This window comes from Macaca mulatta, chromosome 9 (assembly GCF_049350105.2).
Source record: "Macaca mulatta isolate MMU2019108-1 chromosome 9, T2T-MMU8v2.0, whole genome shotgun sequence".
Classification (NCBI taxonomy): domain Eukaryota; kingdom Metazoa; phylum Chordata; class Mammalia; order Primates; family Cercopithecidae; genus Macaca; species Macaca mulatta.
The window spans coordinates 70,004,462-70,021,607 of NC_133414.1; the positions used below are offsets into that span (position 1 = coordinate 70,004,462).

At 49.0% G+C, this 17,146-nt stretch overlaps 1 protein-coding gene across 2 annotated transcripts; it reads left to right on the plus strand.

Moving 5' to 3' along the window:
- The first annotated feature begins 2,236 nt into the window (after positions 1-2,236).
- On the plus strand, positions 2,237-12,596 carry SFTPD (surfactant protein D). 2 transcript variants are annotated; one of them, XM_015147131.3, is made up of 8 exons: positions 2,237-2,597; positions 3,768-3,969; positions 7,559-7,675; positions 7,918-8,034; positions 8,352-8,468; positions 8,905-9,021; positions 9,631-9,714; positions 12,118-12,596. In XM_015147131.3, exons 2-8 carry the CDS (start codon positions 3,771-3,773, stop codon positions 12,492-12,494), a joined length of 1,128 nt encoding a protein of 375 aa, XP_015002617.1. In that variant the 5' UTR covers positions 2,237-2,597; positions 3,768-3,770; the 3' UTR covers positions 12,495-12,596.
- The last annotated feature ends 4,550 nt before the right edge of the window (positions 12,597-17,146 follow it).

A 17,146-nucleotide genomic window follows, 5' to 3' on the forward strand; every position in this document is an offset into this window, starting at 1 on the left:
CTTTTACTGGGATGCAGATTAAATTGCACAACCAAATAAAAAACAGGCTGACAGAGGGCATAGTGCTAGGGAATGAGATAAACTTCCAGAGACTTCCATATTCCCAGACCCTCAGAAGGTAGTATTCCTGCTCATATGCCCAATACATTGCTACTACAATCAGCATAATAAAGCCGCCACACAAAAGCTATCTATATCCAAGGAACTCATACAGAGCTGTGACCCACAGAAGGCACCCAAAATTGAAGCCAAATGATCATACACAACATACAGTCACACCTTCAAAGAGGGGAAAATCCCATTCAAATGAGAGTAAGTTCAAAAGTAAGAAGTAACAACTTCTCTAGATGAGAAGAAATCAGCATAAGCACTCTGGAAGTATGAAAAACCAGTATTTTGACATTCCTAAAGGATCACACCAGCTCCCTAGCAATGGATTCTAACCAGCATAAAAATTTAGAAATAACAAATAAAAAAATTAAAATATGAATTGTAAGGAAGCTCAAGGAGATACAAGAGAAAGTTGAAAACTAACATAAGGAAATCAGAAAAATAATTCAGGATATGAATGAAAAATTTACTAAAGAGACAGATATTAAAAAACAAAAACAAAATAGAATTTCTAGAAATAAAAATTTATTGAAGGAACTATAAAATATAGTTGAAACCTTTAACAAAAGACTAGACCAAGCAGAAGAAATAATTTCAGAAGCTGAAGGACAGTCATTTGAATTAACCTAGTCAGACAGAAATAAAGAAAAAATAAATTTTTTAAAACAAACAAAGACTTTGAAAAATACAGAATTATATAAAGTTACTGAACATACAATATATAGACATTCCCGAGGGAGAAGAAAAAAATTAAAAGCTTAGCAAATCTATTTAAGGAAATAATTCAGGAAAACTTCCCTGGTCTTGCTAGAGAATTAGACATCCAGATAGAAGATACTCAGAGAACATCTGGAAGATGCTCTACAAGAGAAACCTGATAAAGGCATATTGTCATCAGACTTTCTAAAGTCAATGCGAAGGAAAACATCCTAAAAGCAGCACCAGAGAAATGTCTAATCTATAAAGGAAAACCCAACAGACTAACAATGGACTTCTTAGCAGAAACCTTGCAAGCCAGAAGAGATTGAGGTCTTATGTTTAATCTTCTTAAACAAAAATCCTTCCAGTCAAGAATTTTGTATCCTGCTAAACTAAGCTGCATAAATGAAGGAGAAATAAAGTTTTTCCCATACAAACAAATGCAAAGGGAATTTGTCACCACTAGACCAGCACTACAAGAAATGCTTAAAGTTCTAAACATGGAAATGAATGGATAGTACTCCCCATCAAAAAAGCACATTAAAGTGAAAAACTCACAGATTATATAAAGCAATTACACAATTGAGACTAAAAAGCAACTGGGTAACAATTATCATGACAGGAACAAAACATCACATATCAATATTAACCTTGATCATAAATGGAGTAAATATTCCACTTAAAAGACACAGATTGGAGATGGGTGTGATGGCTTACACTTGTAATCTCAGAACTTCAGTAGGCTGAGGCAGGAGAATTGCTTGAGACCAGGAGTTTGAGACCAGCGTGGGCAACATAGCGAGACCCCATCTCTGTAAAAAATTAAAAAGAAAAATTAGCCAAGTGTGATCATGCTCACCTGTAGTCCTAGCTACTTAGGAGGCTGAGGAAGGACAATTACTTGAGCCCAGGAGTTTGAGGCTGCAGTGAGCTATAAATGCATTATGGCACTGTAGTCTGGGTAACAGAGTGAGACTATCTCAAAAAAAAAATAGTAGATATAGACTAGAAGATTGGATAAGAGTAGCATCAGCTCAGGGGTCCTAACTAGTCATGAGAGCAGTGCACAAGACAAACAGTAGCTAAGAGAACAGGGAGAACAAGCCTGAACAAGGCAAGGCAGAGGTCTGCTAAGGGAAATCCATCCCATAAAAGACAAGTGAGGCAGGGACTCTCTGAGGCCTAAAGCAGCATGCAAAAGAGCAAGTCTTTCCAGGTGGCAGCTCCCTAACTGCTGCCACTACATGCTGCTGCCTCTGCAGCCACTCTACCTGCCCCACCCCTGCCCAGGTATTTCAAGCAGCTCTCAGCTCTTTCCCAATATCTGGGCAGTGCTGTTGAGATAAAGGAAGAGGAGAGGTAGACACAGCGGGTCTTGACTCTTAAGATCTGCAGTTGTGAGTTCCTTTTGCAATCACTGTAGGTCATTGTGCAACTTGCTGGTTTCCGGACTCCTGATTTCTAGACATCTATAAAATACAGACACTAATGATGCCACTTAACTCACAGAGCTGCAGTAAGAAGGGTGCAGATGAGATCAAGGCCTGATAGTGCTCTGCAAACTATAGTGATGGATGTGCATAGTGTTGTGAATATCAGTGGCAGGTTTCCAGAACGCAGGTGGGGATAAGAGTGAGTGAGTCAATAAAAGAAGAAAATTGCCCCACTTCTTGAAGGGAGTTTTTGGGGCTGGGCAGCTCAGGGTACAGGGCAGGCATAAATAGTGAGTGCCTGCCAAGCAAAGTCTAGTTTGTTTGGAGCTCTTGGGGCCTAAGAAGAAGAAACCTGTAAGTGTCTCTGTTCTTGCCTTCTTTTTATTTTCTCCACATCCTGCAAATATCCCCCTGCCAATCTGGGCAGTTCGACCTATTGGTGTGGAGGGTCTGTGTAGCTGTTTTGGTCTAGGATGCATGGATGTGGGAGGTGGGGAGCACAGGAGGTCTTACGGTGCTCTTCTGTCCCTTATTCAGTGGCCTCAGCCCAGGGGAGGATTTGCTTTCTGAGCTGGGGGTGCACAGGGTGGAAGAGTGGGTATGATACCATATAGACCTGGGATGCCACAGTGCGGAAGCTTCGGGTGGAAATATGCAATTCTAATTTCTCTCTAGGCTCTTTTCTGTCCTGATTTCTTCAGAAAGGACAGTGGAAGAGAGACAAACCCAGGGGCCTACAGGCCTGGGTTCTAAACCCATCTTGGTGCCAACTGCCTGTGGAAAAGCAGGGCAAACGTGTTTTTCTCATAGCTTCGGGTCTTTACTTTAAAAAATATACTTACTGGAGTAGGTCTCTGATTTTCCAATCCATGTTCAGAGGAGACACCCTTTTCAATGAAATAGTGCTCCGAAAGCTTAGGATAAACTGGGCACTGCAGGGGTTGAGGGGGACTACGACTCTGCCTACTCCTTCTGCTGCCCCAGCTAAGATGCCTCATCTGAGATGCCTCATCTGAATCTTGGGTCTGAAAACCCGGGTCTGCCCTCTCTAAGGGTTCTTCAAGCCACAGTGGCTGCTGGTGCCTTCTGTGCTGTCTTGAGCCTGTAGACAGAATGCCTATTGCTTTTCATTCTTCCCCAGAATCAGACATAAGGCCCCAGGGTTGAGGCAGCTGCAGGGCACAGAACACTGCCCTTGCCCTGGCCTGGGTCTGGCCCTTGGTGCTCATGATTGAGCCTCTGCCAGAACAGGTGCAGCCAGGTAGCTGCTGCTGGCAGTGAACTCACCCAGGTGTTTCTAGAGACGACCAGGATACCTGAGGAAGAGGTGAATTCAAAATTGAAAGAGGCTAGTGAGAAATAGGGGTCATCCACAACCCAGAATCACCAGCAGTCAGAGAAGAAAGCACTCCTCTGGGCAGGAAGCCCCCCACTTGCTACCACCCCAGTTGGCCTGGTGACCCCTTTCTTTGCACAAGTCCCTCTGGCTTTGTTCCTTTGTTCTCTTTCTGTTCACCTCTCCAGGCCATGCTGCTCTTCCTCCTCTCTGCACTGGTCCTGCTCACACAGTCCCTGGGCTACCTGGAAGCAGACATGAAGACCTACTCCCAAAGAACAGCGCCCAGTGCTTGCACCCTGGTCATGTGTAGCTCAGTGGAGAGTGGCCTGCCTGGTCGTGATGGACGGGATGGGAGAGAGGGCCCTCGGGGCGAGAAGGGGGACCCAGGTAGTGTGGGGCCCTGGGCTTATCCTGCTGGGGAGGAATGGTCATTGGAATTGTAACCAGCCCAGCAACTCTGGGTACTTTCTTATGCAAGTTTGGAGATGTGTTTCTTCCTCCCAAGAAGGCGAGTTCCACACTGCTCCACCAGCTGGCAAACAAGTGGCTGTGCTGAGCCCCCATGTGCCTCTTCCAGTACCCAACTGCCCTAGCTCCTCCTCTAGGATCCCCGGATCCTTCCCATCCCAAGAGCAAACAAACAGTGGTAAATTACTGATATTCGGGGCCTTCTAGAGCCCTGTACCAGCAGTTAGCAGTTGTTCATTCCAATTAAATGATGCCTGTGCAGGACATTAAATATTTTAAATATTTAGTTAGACACCACTGCATGAAGGGTGGGAAAAAATGGGGCTCCATGGCTCCATTCTCAAGCCTAATCAAGAGGATTTGCTCTAATACATTACAGGGAGAGAAAAGGAACTCACATTTCTTTGTCCACCCCCGTGCCTGGGCATTCACTTGAGTAGTTCATTTAATCCTCCCAAGAGTCTTACAGGGGACATATTAATCTCCTTTGACAGGTAAGAAAATGATGATGCAGAGAGGCTAAGTAACAACCATTCTGGAGGTGGAAAGGACGAAGGCTCTGCATCAGGCTGGCCTGGGCTTTACTGCTGGCTCCATCTCTACACCTGGGCGAGCCCCTCAGTGTCACTGAGTCTGTTTTTTTATCTGGTAATGAGAATGATATCTAGCACCCAGTGATGAATAATTGAGCCAAAGGCTTTATTTTTTATTGAGTCTTTGGGATAAAGTTGCATTTCCTGCTGTATCAAATAGGTGAATTATCTTGAGCTTAGCAGAGGTACTGATAAGTAAGGGAATTGTCCCTGGAAATACTGCTCCCCGCTTGTAGGGAAGGATCTGGGTCTTACTGGCAAGAAAGGAGAATTCCATGAGCCGGCAGCATGAAGCAAGGGACCTCTGTGACACTGGGCAGGGCTTCAAAGGGATCACATACAGTCTTTAACTTTCCGGAAAGACGAAGCAACATCCCCAGGCTTTGTGGGGTAAGGGACAAGTGAGCATCTGCCTGTCCCTTACAGACAGAAAGTGGCTTCCAATGTGAATGGGATGGGGCTTGGGGAGGGCTGCCCAGGGAGGAATCTCAGAATGGGGGTGGGTTTTGCCTTGGCAGCTCTTTCTCAGAGACTCCCAATTCAGTGTGGCTTCCAGTCGGACCCCGGATTTGAATCTCAGGGATCTTTCCCACAATGGCTCTGGGAGCTTGCCGCCTGAAGCATGGTCATGGTCTCCCTTCCCCACACATGTGCCTCAACCCATGCACATTCCAGGGCCTGGCTTTGGGTCAGTACTTGGACAGAGGACAGTGCACAGTGGGGCTGCAGGATGAGGCTCCACTCTGGTTCCTCAATTGCGGTCTCTCCAGTCACCCCGCTGTTATAGGTCTGAGGGCTGGGTTCCCTCAGAACCCTCAGGATTCCCAGAATCCACCCAGAATAAGTCTGTGTGGGGCCAAAGTCTGTGCTCGTGACCAACACCCCTGCAGAGTTGGAAGCATGTGGTCCCCAGAACCTACTACGAGGAAAATTGGGCCTTGAAAGAAGAGATCTTTGAGCAGGGGTGGAGGGTGGAGCTTGAGTCACTCTGGTAACACCCCCGACATATCATGGAGGGTAAATATGACCCAGATCCTGCCTTCGGGGGGAGCAGTTCCTTATTCCTCAGCACCTCCAGCATTCCTGCTCAGCAATATTCCATGGGGGAGTCCCTCCAGGGATGCTTATCTCCCCTGGACAAATCACACACCTTACAGCAGCCCATGAGTCCCGGCAGGACCACCCTGTGCCCCTGCTGCTCCTCTGACTTTGGTGCCCCCACCCTTACTCAGCTCCAACTACTCAGCTCCTTTCTGGCCCTCGGCCATGCTCAGCCTCCTCCCTCCTTGGGGGCTTGCCATTTGCTCTTCTCATAGCTGTCCCTGCAGCTCACACTTCACCTCCTTCAGGGCTTTACTCCCCGATCACCCTCGCAGTGAGGTGCTCCCCGACCACCCTACCAAAAACAGACCCTACCCCCAACACACCCTATGCTTTACTTTTCCCTGTGGCATTATATCTAACATACCATATGTTGTACATTTTGAATGTTTTATTATCTGTTTCTTTGAGATAGAGTTGAAGCTCTCCAGATAAGGGCTGTTTATCCCCAGTATTTAGGACAGTGCCTGGCATGTATTAGAGGCTCCAGAGATATTTGTGGAATGAGTGAATAGAAGATGGAAGGGGAGGAGGAATTTTAGGAGTCAAAACAGCCAAAAGGCTGGGCCATAAAGCTCCACTTCAGGTGGCACTCGGGTGCAGGGCTAGGTCTCTGGGGACACTAAGATACACAGTGAGTGTTTTGAAAGGCACGGGAAAGCATTTGGGGAGGTGCCCCTCCTCCATCCCAGTGCTCTCATGGCCTCCATAGTTTGTGTACCAAGAACAAGTGGGCTGTAACGCTCCCTTCTGGAGAATGGTGTTTTTCTCTTGGTCCATCTTCCTGCTGCCAGCTTGGCCAGGATGAGGCCCAAGCGAGGCTCCACCTGGGGTCAGGACATCCTGCCTTGAGCACAATGTGCTGTTGGGTGTCGGGGTTGGGGCCCATCCTATAACCCTCTGTGCTTCCATTTCATCCCTAATAAGGATTGTAACCAACGGACGGACCCAGGGCATGAAATTCCACTGGGCGTGGAATTCAGATGTTTCCAGGTGGTGATGCTGCTGGGATACGCCAGCACATACTCTTCCACCCATCCAGCAAATTCACCCACAAACATATGCTTGCTTGCCATGGAGCCCCGGCCTCCTCTGCCATGGGAGCATGGCTTCCAACTCTGAAATGTCACTTCCTCTCTGCAAATCTCCCTCAATTCTCCTTGCCCTTAAAATCCCACTTTCTCTTTGAGGAAGACAGCTCTGAGTGAGTGCTGGGGTGGGGATGCTTGGATGAGATAAGGGACACTTCATGCATTTTCTTTCCTCTCCCTTGTCTCACAGTGTATTATGAACCCCCTGCTGAGCAGGACCTGAGGCTAAGCTCAGATTTACATCTGACTTAGTGCTAGGTATAAAGTAGGTGCTGCATTGATGGCTCTTAGTGTACAAATAAATGAGCAAATGGACCAATAACTGAATGAACAAGTTAGCACCACCTGTCTGGTGCCATTTTTGATAGGTTTCCCTGGTGTATATATATATATAAGGGGAATGCAGAAGTCCATGATCACAGGTAAGAGCTGACAGATTGCCTGCCATCAATGCAATGGCCTTGGGGCAGGGGAAGGAGCACAGCATAGAAGGTCAGACAGGTCTTGGCTTTAATCCACCTCCAACTCTGGAAGGCTTCTTCCTCATCTATAAAATGGGGATGTTGATACCCATTTCCTGGGTCACCACTGGACCCGGGTGTGTGACAGTGGAAGTCTCATGCTCTGCAGAATCCTGAAGGAATGCTGGGGGCTGATCCCGCAGGCAGCTGGCCCTTTCTGGGTCTAGGGCCAGGTCTTTGTCCATTTCTTCTGCTGCTACAGGTTTGCCAGGAGCTGCAGGGAAAGCAGGGATGCCTGGAGAAGCTGGCCCAGTTGGGCCCAAAGGGGACAATGGCTCCATTGGAGAACCTGGACCAAAGGGAGACACCGGGCCAAGTGGTGAGCAACTGGGTGTCGACTTCTGGTGTTTCCCGGTGGTGGTGCAGCTGCGAGGATATGCCAGTGGGCACACACAGAGCCCATCCCAGGAAGAAGGCACTGGGTCATTTCAGGACAGATAGGACCTGCTGTTGGGAAGACAACAATGCTGCCTCCCTCACCTCTGTTATTACCCTCACCTTACTACACTCCTCCTGCCAAGAGGCTTCATTATTACTGACCAGGCTGGTGCTTTTCCTCAGGACCTCCAGGACCTCCTGGTGTGCCTGGTCCAGCTGGAAGAGAAGGTCCCCTGGGGAAGCAGGGGAACATAGGACCTCAGGGCAAGCCAGGCCCAAAAGGAGAAGCTGGGCCCAAAGGTAGGTGGCTGGTCTGTGGCCGATCTAAGACGGGAAAGGAGGAAGGACAAGGGTCCATGATGTGACCTGAGGTGTGCTCAGAGTGCCAGGGAAAGCCCAGACCTCGATGCTGCAAAAGCCTTGCCATGTACCCTCCCAATCCCCACAATTGCAATATTTTCCTCTCACCCTCCACAGAATAGCCCCAGAAAGCAAGGAGAGTCTCCCCACTTCTCTGTCTGACCCTAAAGTTGTGGGCAAAAAGCTCCATTGCTAAGAAAACCACACCTGCTGAACGTACTCTTAGCTGTGTTTGTTCCTGTGTGTTCCTTCCTCAGGAGAAGTCGGTGCCCCTGGCATGCAGGGCTCGGCAGGGGCAAGAGGCCCCGCAGGCCCTAAGGGAGATCGTGGCGTCCCTGGTGAGCGTGGAGCCCCTGGAAATGCAGGGGCAGCAGGTGAGCAGTGGAAAGAGCTGGGCTGAGCTGAGTCCAGTTCTCCTGTGCCTGCTTGGAGCTGTCAATGCCTACCCCCCACCCCCCAACCACCCGTAAAGGCAAAGGTGGCATTGCTGGACTACGGGGAGAATCTGTATCCAAGAAGGGTGCATGAGGGGGCTCTGGGGACGGTTCCTATCTAGGGAGATTGGGGTCCTCAGCAACGGAGAAGTGTGTTCAGGGAAGGTTAGTTGTTGGGTGGCGGGGCAGTTTTACACAGAGGGGTTGATTGCTGCGTGACAGGGACAGTCAGTGTACAGAGAGCTGCATGGCTGGGTATTGGGGATCGCCTATCTATTTCTGGGCAATAAAGATAGTTAATCCATGTATGGGAAGGTAAAAATGCTAAAAAAAAAAAATTGGGTACATAGCTCACCCAGTTCTTCTTTCACCCCAGGGTCTGCTGGAGTCATGGGTCCTCAGGGAAGTCCAGGTGCCAGGGGACCCCCAGGATTGAAAGGGGACAAAGGCGTTCCTGGAGACAAAGGAGCAAAGGGAGAAAGTGGGCTTCCAGGTAAGGTAGCAGCTCCTGGCTCAGGGAAGCCCCGCGGGGCATGGGTGTGCAGAGAGGAAGCCCTCCCCATCCCAGAGGAGGGGTTCTGGGAGGTGTGCCCCATCAATGGCAGCTGGTGGGTGGAACTCAGGAAAGGTGGACAGGCTGGAAGGCAGGAGCACTGGGCTCTGGTCTTAGCCGCTTAGTACTCATGGGAAAGCAACCTGGACAGCTTCTCCATCCGACTATCGGGAAAACTACAACTGCCTTCCCAATTCATAGGACAGATTTGGGCATTAAAAATCCGGTGAATAGGAAACACATGAGTGTGTATTCCTGCCCAGCACCCACCCCCGGCCCCACCCAATGGAGATGCCATTATATTCCAAGACTTTAAAGTCACAGTGCCATCTGGTTCAGTGTTAGTGAAGTACAGGGAGCAATTTGTCCATAGCCGAACCATAAGACATCCTTGCACAGCAGGGGCCAGCTGTGTCAGCAGATGTGGGCTTGCTGTGCGTCAGTCCCACAATATGTGCCCACAACTAGACACCCTTCCCTTGGAGCCCAGACTCTGAGCTCTTCCTTCGCTCTCTGGACAAGTCTACTTGGCCATTTTCTCCCCTCCAGATGTCGCTTCTCTGAGGCAGCAGGTTGAGGCCTTACAGAAACAAGTACAGCACCTCCAGGCTGCTTTCTCTCAGTATAAGAAAGGTGAGTTCCTGGATCTGAACTTGAGCCCAGCACTGGCATTGGGACCCACATTAGATCTCGACCTTGGTTTGGCCTTGGGCTGGGGCTAGACCTTTAGCTGGGCCTGAGGCAGTGCCTGCCCTGGGTCTAGGATGGGAATGAGCTGGGACCTGTGTAGGGCTGGACCTGGGACAGTGGCAGTGAGTAGGGCTCAGGCTGGGATGGGGCTAGAACAAGGCAGCCACCTGCTCCTGGAGCTGGAAGTAGACCCAAGGGGGCGAAGGAGGAGGGTGTGGCCCCTATCACCAGCTCACCAGGCCGGCAGTAGCATAGTCAAGGCCATCAGGCTCCTGAACCACCCACCAACCTCAATGCCGCCTGTGCCCTGAGACAAACTGTTGTCCTGAGTCCAGTGCAATTCACTAGAGCCTCTCTCCTGCCTACCCTGTGCTGGTCCCTCTGATAGACAAGGGGCTACCCAACACGGGCTGCATTTCTTACCTCAGAGGGGCCAGGTATGGGAGTGCCCAGTGATGCTGCTGCACATCCCAAGGCAGCACAGAAACCAGATACTGTTCTGGGAGCTAGGACTGGGGTTCTTTTCTGGGGGTACAAGGCAGGTGAGGACCTGACCTTGGTATGTGGCCATCAGGTATCTCACCTTAGACATGCTCCTGGTTCAAACAGGGGGTAGGCTGCTTCTGGGCTCCAGCCACTGCTGGGCTCTGCCTGCAGCTCTGGAGGTGTTTTATAGCAGAGTGTGTGCCCTGACCCTGGAATCCTGAAGATTCAGAGGCCTCCAGGGGCACACACCTGAGGGCCTGGTGCCTTTTTGAATCTCCACATCAGTGCCCAACAGTCCCTCCTCTCCTCTGCCCTTCCTGACATCAGCTTTGAATTCAGGCGGATCTCATTGAGCCAAAAAATAAAAGATAAAAGTTTTCTGAAGTAGTAGAGCATAAAGGGCTGACTGGGTGCAACATAGGTTTGGCTTCGAAGTACCCAAGCTCTGAGATGAGAGTTTCAAGCATTTGGTATATCTCTCTTTCTACATATGCTCTAATTCACTCAGAGGCACAGTGACAGAAACACACAGAGGAACACGTCCATATGTATCCACTGCATGTGTGTGCACTTAAACACCATCACTCACTCCACCTTCATCTACATACGTGAGCTCATATGTTGTCTATAAAGCACATACAAATATGCACACACATCCAGATGAACCTTACATACTCCCATGTACCTTTGGATATATGCACATGTATTCAAAGGCATGCCCACATATGTGCATGGCACATAAACCTAGTAATGGTACATGAACTCTTAGGCTGACTTTGTTCAGGGCTGCTCTGGGTGCCACCCTGAGCCCATGGAGAATCTTAAGGACAATGAGTCAGGGTGCAGCCTGCATTCTGAGCAGCCCAACAAAGCCAGGGGCATAGCCTTCCCTGGAGCTTCCAGTCCTTTGCAGAATATTTCCATGCATGGGCCCAGGAGCCACAAGGACAGACCAAAAAGAGATACTTGACATGTCACGCAGGCAATGCTTTTGTGAAGTGAGCCCTCATTTTAGAGACGAGGAAATGGAAACCCTGAAAAGGAAAGTGACTTTCTCTTGCCCACACAACAGCCGTTGCCAGGGTGGATCTGAATGCCTGGTCTTCCAGTTACCACCCAGGGCTGACTCCAGCACTAACACCATTCCCCTGTGCCTCACTCACACATGCCCTTCAGATGCCCTCCTCCACTCCCTCAGCACCTCCCAGGCAGGCTGACTGGCTGGGGCATCACCCACGTGCATACTAAGAGGCCGACATGAGGCCAGACCCAGAGCAGAGATTAGCATCTGGCAGCTCTCAGGTGTCCTCCCCTCTTCCTCTCTCTCCCCTTTCCTCACCCCGTCACACAGCAGAGACTCTCTCCGACAACCCCACATCCCCTACTGTTGTACAGGGTGACAGTGGGCTCGTCGCAGGTGTTTTCTGTACTCTCAGAAACTGGCCTGGTCTACACCGTGATCAACTTGGGAAAAGCTGTTCAATTCTACACAGTAATTGAGAAATTGATTCTGGTATATAGCATGTGCCGAAATAGAAAGAGCATGTCTGAGCTTTGGTGTCAGACTGAGTGAGGTTGAATCCCTAACTGCACGTTTGCTGCTTGTGTGACTTTGGGCCTCTTAGCTTCTCTCAACTCCAGTGCTCTCATCTGTAAGTGGCGAAGCATGGTGTCACCTCACAGGGTAGGTCATGGGGCGGGGGCTGTTCTGGAACGTCTCTCTTGCATTCTCTCTGGCATCCTGATGTGGTGCCTGTTTGGGAGGTCTGAGAGGCTCAGGTTGGGGCACAGAGGTCTCAGAGCCCTTGAACTTTGGCCAGGTGATATCACAACCCCAACCTGACTCTCTTCTTCTCCTAGTTGAGCTCTTCCCAAATGGCCAAAGTGTCGGGGAGAAGATTTTCAAGACAGCAGGGTTTGTCAAACCGTTTACGGAGGCACAGCTGGTGTGCACACAGGCTGGTGGGCAGTTGGCCTCTCCACGCTCTGCCGCTGAGAATGCCGCCTTGCAACAGCTGGTCATAGCTCAGAACGAGGCTGCTTTCCTGAGCATGACTGACTCCAAGATGGAAGGCAAGTTCACCTACCCCACAGGAGAGTCCCTGGTCTATTCCAACTGGGCCCCAGGGGAGCCTAACGATGACGGTGGGTCAGAGGACTGTGTGGAGATCTTCACCAATGGCAAGTGGAATGACAGGGCTTGCGGAGAAAAGCGTCTCGTGGTCTGCGAGTTCTGAGTCAACTGGGGTGGGTAGGGCAGTGCTTGGCCCAGGAGTTTGGCCAGGAAGTCAAAGCTTAGACCCTCATGCTGCCAATATCCTAATAAAAAGCTGACCATCTGTGCCGGGAAGGACTTCTCTACAGAACATGGCCAAAAGGCAGGGCTGCTGCAGGACACCGCAGAGTGAAATGCGAGGCTGCCTTCACACTAAAACTCCATTCAGGGGAAGAAGGGGCCAGCCTGCTTTCCCTATAAGTGATAAAAGTGGGTCTCCAATGACCTTCCTGTCCCCAAACCCGATGACTCCCTTTCAGCCCCTTTTCTCAAACCATCAGCTGCATTTGACCCTGCGGATCTCTCCCTCCTCTTTCAAGCACTCCCTCCTCTTTCAAGCACTTCCTCCTCCCAGCTTCATGGATACCCCTCTTGCCTGCTCTGACTTTTTTTTTTTTTTTTTTTTTTTTTTGAGACTGGGTCTTACTCTGTCGCCAAGATTGGAGTGCAGTGGTGTGATCTGGGCTCACTGCAAGCTCTGCCTCCCAAGTAGTTGAGATCACAGGCATGAGCCACCAAGTCCAGCTAAGTTTTTGTATTTTTGGTAGAGATGATGTTTCGCCACGTTGCTCAGGCTGGTCTTGAACTCCTAGGCTCAAGTAATCTGCCTGCCTTAGGCTCCCAAAGTGCTGGGACTACAGGCATAGGCCACCGCCCCTGGTCCCTTATTAGTCTTTTTAGCTTGTCCTTCTTTCTCTCCTTGACCACTTAATGGTGTAGTGCCGAAGTCTCAGCTCTCAGCTGTCTTCTCTTCTTACACTCACTCCAGAGATGAGATCATCCTGTCCCCTGCTTCAAATTCCTTCTACAGGCTGGTGGCTCCCCCAGGTATATCCCTATTCAGCACCTCTTCCTGAATCCCAGATTCCTCTAGCCAGCTCAGGCTGGAACCCAGGGATAAAAGAAGGCTCCCAGCCTCCATGGCTGCCTCTTATTTCAAGGTCTGAGCCCAGGAAGATGCACAGCATAGCAGGGTGACCTGGCAGAGAATGTCTGCCTCCCCAGCAAGGCCACATGGCCCTGCACTCAGTAGGCCCTTCCTCACCCCTGCACTGCCCAGGATCTCTCTCCATCCCTGCCAACATGACTGCCTCTTGACTAATGGGAGGAGTACCAGCTGCATAATCCTAAAGCTGTCTGAAATCTTAGGGAACTTTGGAACAAAGCGTCTCTGGCCAAGCTCGGTTTTACCTCCAATCCTCTTCTTGCCTGGTGATTCCAGGAATGTTCTTTTCCCACTCAACCTTAGAGATAATCTAGTTAAATCCTCCTCCTCGTTTTCCAAATATGAAAACCAAGGCACAGAGAGGGATGAAACTGCAGGGACAAAAGGGGGTGTCAGTGTTACAGTGTTACAGCTGGTTCATTAGCAAGGTCATTTTGACCCTAAAGCCTATACATTTAGGCCATAAATATATAGGCCAAAGATCATGCATATTTAGTTGATTTGACATATTGTCGCACCTAATGATTTAAATGACACCTGTGTTCAAAAGATGGCAATGACACCTGGATGAACCATGGCCCCATAAAAGGGGCAAACAAATAACCTCTCTCCCGATAGAAAACCAGCCACTCTCTCCTTAGTTCACACAAACCAGGGGGACTTCTCTTTCTGGATGGGACCCCCGCTAGTCCCATCCCTCTTCCCAGCACTCCTACAAGTACATCTCATATATAGGACAGCATGTCTATAAAACAAAAGCCACACTTCAAGACAGCATGCAGCCCAGGTTCTCTGCTAAGATCTTTCTCCAGTTACTGAAAAAAAAAATCCCCAAATTTCTGGCAGCTTCTGAAATATAGGTCAATTACACAATAATGACCAAACTGCTCAGAGACAACACCTAAACACATTCATCGAGGGAGCTCAGAATGGCTTTTTCATTACAAGTAAGAGAAAACACTTGGATCTAGCATAAGCCAAGAGAAGTGTTTTTTTTTTGAACCATATGATCTCAAAAAGGACTAGGGGGACTCAGGTAACGGCATGTTGTCTCCCTGGCTTTTGCTTCTGTCTGTGCATCTTTGCATCTTTCCCTCTTTTGTACACCAGCTTCCTCTGCTTACTGGTCTCTTGACTACCCAAGCATTAAGAATCATGTGTCCTAAAGACTGCTGCACAGAAATCAGAAACTCTCCAATGGGATCAATCGGAAACTCCTGTGGAAATGAGTCTTTGTCTCAGATGCCCACCTCTAGTCCAATCAACTAAACTTGGGGAGTGGGACCACATGGTACGATATGGCCACTGGGATAGATGCAAGATCATGATGGTCTGGGAAGATCCCCTGAAAGTTACCAATACCCACCCCAATGCTTAAGCCAAACCTACTTCTTGCTAAGGGAAAAGTCAGCGTAGTTGAAGTGTGTGGAGAGAAAAAATTCTCCTATGATATTGAAGGCCTGAAATGTGGATACTTCAAACCCCAAGAAGAATCTTCAGATCCTTCAGTGCCATGGGCCACAGGGGTCTGGTTTGCTCTCCAGCACAGAGAACAAGCAGGGAGGGCCGCTTGAGATCTGTAGGCACAGGCTGATGAGAGTAGAGGACTGAAGCAGTTATTTCAGAAATTCAGGTCCTAACCCATTCCTGAGCACAGAGGTCTCCCCTGCACTAACACACATGGGCCAAGGTCAACACAGACCTCAGTGTCTGCCCTGCCTCAACTGTAGCAGTCAGGGTCCCTTGTTTAGTAGCCTGTGTGTCAAGTGATTTACGCTCTCAGGTGATGTTGTGACTCTCATCATGGACACCCTGAGAGCAGACTGGGACCCATCCATGTCTGAAGCGGGGACTTTCACAGCAGTTTCGTAGAGAAACCCCTGTTCAGTTGAAAAGTATATTCTCAAGTCTCATCCCGGTTTTCAACCTTCTGTCACCAACCCAGCCCACATTCGATAATGAGCAGCTGATGTGGAGCGCTTTGATGTTGGCTTTTCTAGGATCCTGTCAATGTTCTGAATGCCCTTGATACACATCACTGAAACTTGAGTTGCGTAAGTTCTGGGCATTCTCAACCACTCTTTCTTTCCAGATATTCACCTTAACATTCAAGTTAAATGATGTGCTTGACCTTTTCAAGTTACCTACCTAGAGCAAAGAAACTAGTTATCTATTAGAGAAATACGGTCTTAATTTGTATGTCAAATATTTATCCAGGCATTGGATACGAAGATAGACATGGTTAGTCATGCCCTTATGATCCTGCACTTCCCTAACATAACAAGATGAGTAAGCTGCGGGATTGTTCTGGCAATGGACAACAGTGGCGCTCGACAAGTGGATTTAGAATGAATGGATGGATGATAAGAGTTTTAACAGTGAGAATAGAGAAGATACCTCTCTTTGTGCAATTACCAAGCCACTCAGAGACCAAGGCAGTCTTCATTACTGTCCACTCTGTGACTATTAGGCCTCTCTATGGCTAACAGCAGGCCTGGCATCTTATGGTAGGTTTTACCGCTTCTCGCCAATCTTTCACTGAGAAGACTTTTGAAGGCAGGCATGAACCTGTGATGTGGGTCACTCCTGGGGAGAAGCAGAAAAGAGTGGGTATACGCTTCTGAAATGCCCTCTCATCTGCTGCCATGTCTTCTGTGATTACAGACAGATTGGTAGTATAAAGTTCTTATACAAGGCCAGGCGTGGTGGCTCACATCTATAATCCCAGCACTTTGGGAGGCCGAGGTAGGTGAATCACTTTGAGGTCAGGAGTTCAAGACCAGCCTGACTAACATGGGCAAAACCCTGTCTCTACTGAAAATACAAAAATTAGTTGGGAGTGCTGGCATGTGCCTGTAATCCCAGCTACTTGGGAAACTGAGACAGGAGAATCACTTGAACCTGGGAGGTGGAGATTGCAGTGGGCAGAGATTGCACCACTGCACTCCAGCCTGGGCGACAGAGTGAGACCCTGTCTCAATAATAATAATAATAATAATAAAATTGTACAATCAAACATTCTGGAACCTGAGCGAATGCATGGAAAGCAACTGCCCTTGGGGGTTGCCTGGATCTAGGCAATGGACTTGTACTCTGAGTGATATTTGGGGGTTGTTACTGCAGTGCCCATCCTTCCTGGATACATTTGAATATTAACACGTTTGCCCTCTATTTACTTAAAAGTCTGTAGGCAATCTCAGACTACTTGGCTGAAACACCTTCGAGCCACAGAGAGGGACTTACGAGCACCCTGCCTGAGCAGAATGGTCCTTACGTAAGTCCTGTTTGTAGGGCTGAATAAAGTGTTTTCAAGATGTCTCTAGGCCCTTTGATCTGAGGAAATTGCAGAGTGGCCTCATTGCCAGCCCTTCTACATATTTATTTTAAAATTCCCTTAATACTTCATTTGAGGGGTAAGTGCCTGGGGCCAGGCCAGGGCCGAAAGGTCAGATGACAACTTCTGTGACCAGAGGGAAGGATCAGGACAGGAAGGGGATGCTTGGCCCCCAGCTAGAGAGACAGCCCGAGAGAACAGAGAGAGGATGAGAGGGATGGGGATCCTGCAGAGAACCTAGACACTTAGTGCATCCCTATAAATGTTCACAGGAAAGAAAAGAGGGAGTGGAGGAAGGTGTGAGGACTTCATGAAGTGATTCTAAAGCTCTCAT

Excerpts from the sequence above, each read along its gene's own strand:
- SFTPD (XM_015147131.3), top strand. The coding sequence starts at position 3,771 with ATGCTGCTCTTCCTCCTCTCTGCACTGGTCCTGCTCACACAGTCCCTG. Across the intron at positions 7,676-7,917 it reads GGGAGACACCGGGCCAAGTG|GACCTCCAGGACCTCCTGGT; the intron begins GTGAGCAACTGG and ends GCTTTTCCTCAG. Across the intron at positions 8,469-8,904 it reads TGGAAATGCAGGGGCAGCAG|GGTCTGCTGGAGTCATGGGT; the intron begins GTGAGCAGTGGA and ends CTTTCACCCCAG.